Source organism: Myotis brandtii, unplaced genomic scaffold, assembly GCF_000412655.1.
Source record: "Myotis brandtii unplaced genomic scaffold, ASM41265v1 scaffold44, whole genome shotgun sequence".
Classification (NCBI taxonomy): Eukaryota; Metazoa; Chordata; class Mammalia; order Chiroptera; family Vespertilionidae; genus Myotis; species Myotis brandtii.
The window spans coordinates 1,814,614-1,820,260 of record NW_005366833.1 but is presented as its reverse complement, the minus strand read 5'-3'; the positions used below and the strand labels follow the sequence as shown (position 1 = coordinate 1,820,260).

The window sequence follows — 5,647 nt, the reverse complement described above, 5'->3', positions numbered from 1 at the left end:
ATTTTAGTAGCAGACCGTGAATGTGACCGTTATTTCTGTGCAGAGCAAAGTTACAAATGCTAAAAGTAAGTATATTTGTGTGTTATAGGTGTGTAATCAGGACTGGGGTGGGAGGAGCTGGATGAGGGAGAGATGACCGCCTTTTGATGAGTACTATATGCCAGGGTGCGGGCACAGGCAGGCCAGCCATTGGCGAGCCTTTTTATTAAACAGGCAGTCCTCCAATGACCCATTTTACAGATGAAAACACAGAAACGAAAAGTGGTTAAGTAATTTACCCAAAGCTTTGAAACCAGAATGCAAAATCGTGACTGTTGGAATCTCAGTGTCCTCTCTGTTGTATCTGCTGCCTATCAATCTCTGTCCCCAAGGAAAAGCAGGTGGGACTCCCAGCCACTGCTCCTCAAAGCCACTCCTTTTCTCTCCCTTCCAAGTGGGGGTGAGGGCTATGTCAGCACAGAGCAACAAGTCTTTGTTAACATTTCCTTTTGAGATTATTATAGATTCAATGCAGGGTAAGAACTGATACAGAGAGCTCTTGTATCCTTTCAACATGTATATTTATAATCTGCTAGATACTGACACTCTCCTTGGTGCTGGGGTCACAAAGACAAGATGGCCTTTGCTCTTGAAGACTTTAGAGGCCAGCGGGGAACATATAAAAAATAATATCGAGTTGGTTAAGACAAAAATGTAATGCCATTTCCACCTGCCAATTAGCAAGCAACAATAATAGTGATGATATTCTAGCTAAGCTACTGTGAAAGAGGCCCTCCCATATTTTATTGGTGAAAGTGTAAACGGAGACAAATAGGAAAGCGAGTTGGAAATATGCATGAAATATTTTCATCTCTCGGCTAATATTTTTTGAGTGAGTGCCTGCTATATGCCAGGCACTGGACTAGACCCATGGGGGAAACACTGAACAAAGCAGACACCGCCCAGCCCTTCTGAGACTTACACAGGCGCGTCTGGTTTACAGGCAGACAAGCGTGTGAGAAGTGCTGTGAGAGGCAAAGTGGAGGCGTTACAGAAGCACTTGTGAGGGGAGCTGAGTTCAGCCTTGGGTGGTTAGGGAAGGCTCTCCTAGAGGAGAGGATGGAGGAGGGCCCTCCGGCTATTAAATGATGAAGAGGAGTTAGCCAGAGGAAGAGGAGACAGGCTGGCGTGGAGAAAGTACCCTAAATAGCATGAGCAGCAAGCTCACAGGAAGGATGAGCATCAAAGGAGAATGGCCTAGAAAATCTGGCAAAACTATCTCAAGGAATAACCCAGAATACAAAATAACAACAAGCCAACCTTTCCAACGTGAAGATTTTCACTACATCGTTACTCATAATAGTGGAATATTACAAACTGTCTATTTCAATAAAAGAGATCTGGTAAAGTTATTGATGGTACATCCACGATATAGAATATTTTGTAACCATTTAAAATAATGCTTGCAAAGTGTTTTTAATATTAAAATGCTTATGTTAAAATGTTAAATGAGAAAGGCAGGATACATAATTTCATATCCTAAATGACCACAAGCATATTAAGTGTGTGTGTGTGTGTGAGAGAGAGAGAGAGAGAGAGAGAGAGAGAGAGTTTAAATGGAAGGAGGCAGGTTAAAATATGAATAGGATTGTTTTTGGACAGTGAGATTAGATTATAGGTGGGTTTTGTGTATATGCTGTTTATAGCATGATGGTTAGTCTGGAGCAAAACCCAGTTCGTTCATTTACTTTTTGTGTAACCTTGGGCAAGTTACTTCACTTCTGTGTCTCAGTTCCTCATTTGTGAAATAGGAATAATTATAGCACCTACATGATAGGTTGTTGTAAGCATTATCATAGTACAGTATGTGGGCAGGATACTATTATCATTATATCAATTATTAGCATTCTGCTCTCTATTTTTAAAATTTTCCTATAATGTACTTATATAACTATTAAAATGAAAAACATTTTAAATCACTCTGTTAAATAAGGGACTTGTGTTGTAAGTTGGTAGTATGTGTTTTCAAGGAGACACTGGGAAGGGGCAGCTTACCCATCTCGGGGAAAGAAAGATGTCAGAGAAGGATCGCTGAGAGAGGAAGATGCTATCTCAGCTGACTTTCAAGAACAAGGACTTAAGAGAAGAGCAGGAGGGAATTCAAGACAAATGGAACATTAATCAAAAACTTAGAATCTTAGCGATGACAAGCCAGAAATGGCTTAAGGTTCATCCAGGCCACTTTCTACCCACACAAGTTTCCCTCGACAGCAGTCCTACGGAGTCTTAACTGCATTCAAAGAGGAGCTCACCACTGTATGAACAAACCCAGCCATGGCTGGGCAGTTCTTTGTCACAAAGTGTTTCCCCATAGGTACACAGTCAGCACTCATCTACCATTGCACTGACGTACAGACACACCAGAGCAAAACCTAAGCAACAAGTCCACGCCAACAGACGCCTGTGGGCTGTCAGAGTCACCCTGGCGTGGTCATCAAAGCAATATTCCCCACTCAACTGCAAGTCCTGGTGCTTGAGCATGGCTTTGGGATGCCCGACAAACATTACTCACACCATTGTTTTTAAGTGCAAAAGGTACAAGAGTGTTGAAAGTTTAGGTACAAAGTATTATATGATTGCAATGGAAAGAGGGAACATTAAAAATATGAAAATAATGATACTTTTCCTTTTTATAATAGTACTAGAGGCCCACAGCACGAAATTAGTGCAAGGGACTCGGCCCTCACAGCCCCGGGTTTGTCAGGAAGGTCGTCTGGACGGTTGTTCTGCCGTTTGGTCTAATTAGTATATTAGCTCTTTATTATATAGGATAATTGATTCTGAAGAAAATAGTGAATTTATGTAATATATAAAAACAGTTGTGACAGCAGTTGGCACAATGTAAAGAAGAGATGTAATTGGAAAATCTGTTAAGTATGTGGCTAGAGAAACATCAGTATTGTGTGCCCACAGGAAAACACTGGAAATACACCGAGGAACTGGGAGGCCAGACCTGGCGAGAGGCTTTATTCGAAGCCTGTAGGTCTGAGCCCTATTGGAAGCTAAACAACAGCAGCAGATGTTATACTAGCAGGTACAGACCCTGTGGCAACTGTCACCTCCCCAACACCTTTGAAGTCTAGTTAAAACTGAACTACATGATAAAGACAGCACTACAGATCAGCGAGGAGAGAACAGGTTATTCAATTAATGTGTTGAGCCTTCTGGATTAAAAAAAAAAAGCTGAAAAATAAAGTTGGGTCTCTATTTCACTCTTTACATCAAAATTAATTCCTGATAGATCAAATCTTTTAACTGTGAAAAATGAAACCATAAGAAGAAATTTTTTTAAAGAATTAGAGAGGTGAAAACACTTCTAGCATGACATACACCCAGAAATCATAAAAAACTCAGAAAAATATATTTGTAGTTCCTATCACAGGCAAAAGGTCTGTTTTCATGATATATAAAGCTCTCCTAGAAATCAATAAGAAAATACCAACAACTCAATGGGAAGTAGAAAAAGAAATACAACAGCTTTTAATCACACGAAACGATGTTCAAATGCATTCATAAGAGAAACATTAAATTAGCCCACACATTTTTCACCTATGAAATAGGAGGGGCTCATGAAAAGTGATAATACACTCTCAGATACTGATGGTGAGTTGTAAATTGGTAAACTTTTATGACGGAAACTTGGCATTACCCGTCAATATTACACATGTGAGGTTTTTAGCAATTCCACCTCCAACAATTTATCCTTCATATATCTTAATATGCATGAAGTAATGTATGTATAAGGTTATTCATTGCGCCACTGTTTATGAGAGCAAAGGTAGAATGTCTATCACTATCAGACTACCAAGTAGATATTTTCAAAATGAGGCAGATATTTATGTTCAGATATAAAACACATCCAAGACATACGGTTAATTGGAAAGAGCAAAGTGTATTGCACACTATGATTTGTGTTAACAATAGAGAGCTATTCAGGTGATAGATGGAGATAGGTTTTTGCTTATATGTGTTCAGAAGATTTCTGGAAGGCTAACCAGAAAGTACTAACAGTGGTTGCCTCCTCAGAGGCCCACTTGATAGCTGTAAGTTCAGGTTGAGATAAATTTTTTTTACCATAATGCACCTTTGTACCTTTTGTACTACATGTATCAGCTAACCAAAATAAATTGAATTTAAAAACAAATTCCCTGCTTAAAGCAAATCCCTTGCTCTTCTCTGATACCCCTATCTTTTTTCTTGCTTTCTTATTGTGCTTGCAGATTTAGATCACCTATAAAACCATGAGCAACTTGAGGGCTGCAACTGTGTCTCCATCGGGTTCCCATCTCCAGCATCCAGCACAGTGCCTTACATACAAAAAGAGACGTAGAAGAAGAAAAAAAGTGGTGTCTTGAAGAATGATGGAGACCTTTTTCTTGGAAGGAAGTCCAGGCCACCGTCACAACTAACCAAAATAAATTGAATTTAAAAACAAATTCCCTGTTCAAAGCAAATCCCTTGCTCTTCTCTGATATCCCTATCCTTTTACTTGCTTTTTTCTTGTGCTTCCAGATTTAGATCACCTATAAAACCATGAGCAACATTGGATTGCCATCTCTGGCATCCAGCACAGTGCCTTACATACAAAAAGAGACTTAGAAGGGAAAAAAAAAAAAAGTGATGTCTTGAAGAGTGATGGAGACCTTTTTCTTGGAAGGAAGTCTAGGCCAGCGTCACATATGGCCTAATACAGCAGCGAGCAGGGCTGCAAGGCCCCAAGAACATCTACCCACCAGTCCTGGGGTTCTACCTTCAAGAGGAGGGAGGGTAAGAAAGAGACAGAGACAAAGAGTTCAAAACAGAAACTGAGCTTTGTTCTATAGCTAATTCAGCTGGTTTCATCTCAGCATAGGTACACCCAGCACTCCCTAAGGGAAGGCCTAACGGGTGGCCCACATTTTCATCAGCAATCATCTCTGCCACTTTCTGGTCATCTACAGATTTAAGACCACATAATCATCCCCCACGTCACAGAGTGGAGGGAGACGGGGAGGAAACAGACTAAGAGGATCCAAATCCCTTCTAAGACTTGCTTCTCCCTTCTCAGCAAGATTAGAGCAATCAACAGCCGTCTGCCTATGTGTTCAGACCCAGCAGCCTGGGCCGCGCTGCCCAGTGCCGGAGGGCAGTGTCTGGGACCCTGGTCTGTGGTCCGAAGTGTAGGGCATACGATCCATCGGCCTCGTGGCAGTGAGCAAGCTGGGGACCCTACCACAGCCAGGACGGAAAGGCCAGGGACCCGCTTCCCACAGCCATGCTGAAAAACAGTGAGAGGAGGCGGTCTTGGAGCTACCGGCCCTGGAATACCGCGGAGGGTACCGATGCACCCACTTCAGGGAACAGCCAACCCCGCGGGAGCATCTGCTCCCTGGCGGCGCGTTCCGGCTCCCAGGCCAGCATCCCACCGTGGACGGAGGGCAACTATAACTACTACATCGAGGAGGACGAGGACGGGGAGGAGGAGGAGCAGTGGAAAGACAACTTGGCCGACGTGGCCGAGGAAGACCAGCAGCCAGAGGAGGCCACCCAGACAGAAGGCCGCACCGAGGGCTCCACGCTGAACGTGAACGTGGGCGGCCAGAGCTACCACCTGGACTGCGCGCAGCTG

The 5,647-nt window shown here is 42.7% G+C and overlaps 1 protein-coding gene across 1 annotated transcript in view; it reads left to right on the top strand.

Moving 5' to 3' along the window:
- Positions 1-5,110: 5,110 nt before the first annotated feature.
- KCNV2 (potassium channel, voltage gated modifier subfamily V, member 2) overlaps positions 5,111-5,647 on the top strand; it is a 12,789-nt gene continuing 12,252 nt past the window's right edge. Inside the window, exon 1 of the mRNA XM_014546317.1 lies at positions 5,111-5,643. Coding sequence (XP_014401803.1) covers positions 5,294-5,643 — 350 coding nt within the window. The 5' untranslated portion in view covers positions 5,111-5,293. The remainder of the gene's footprint in view (positions 5,644-5,647) is intronic.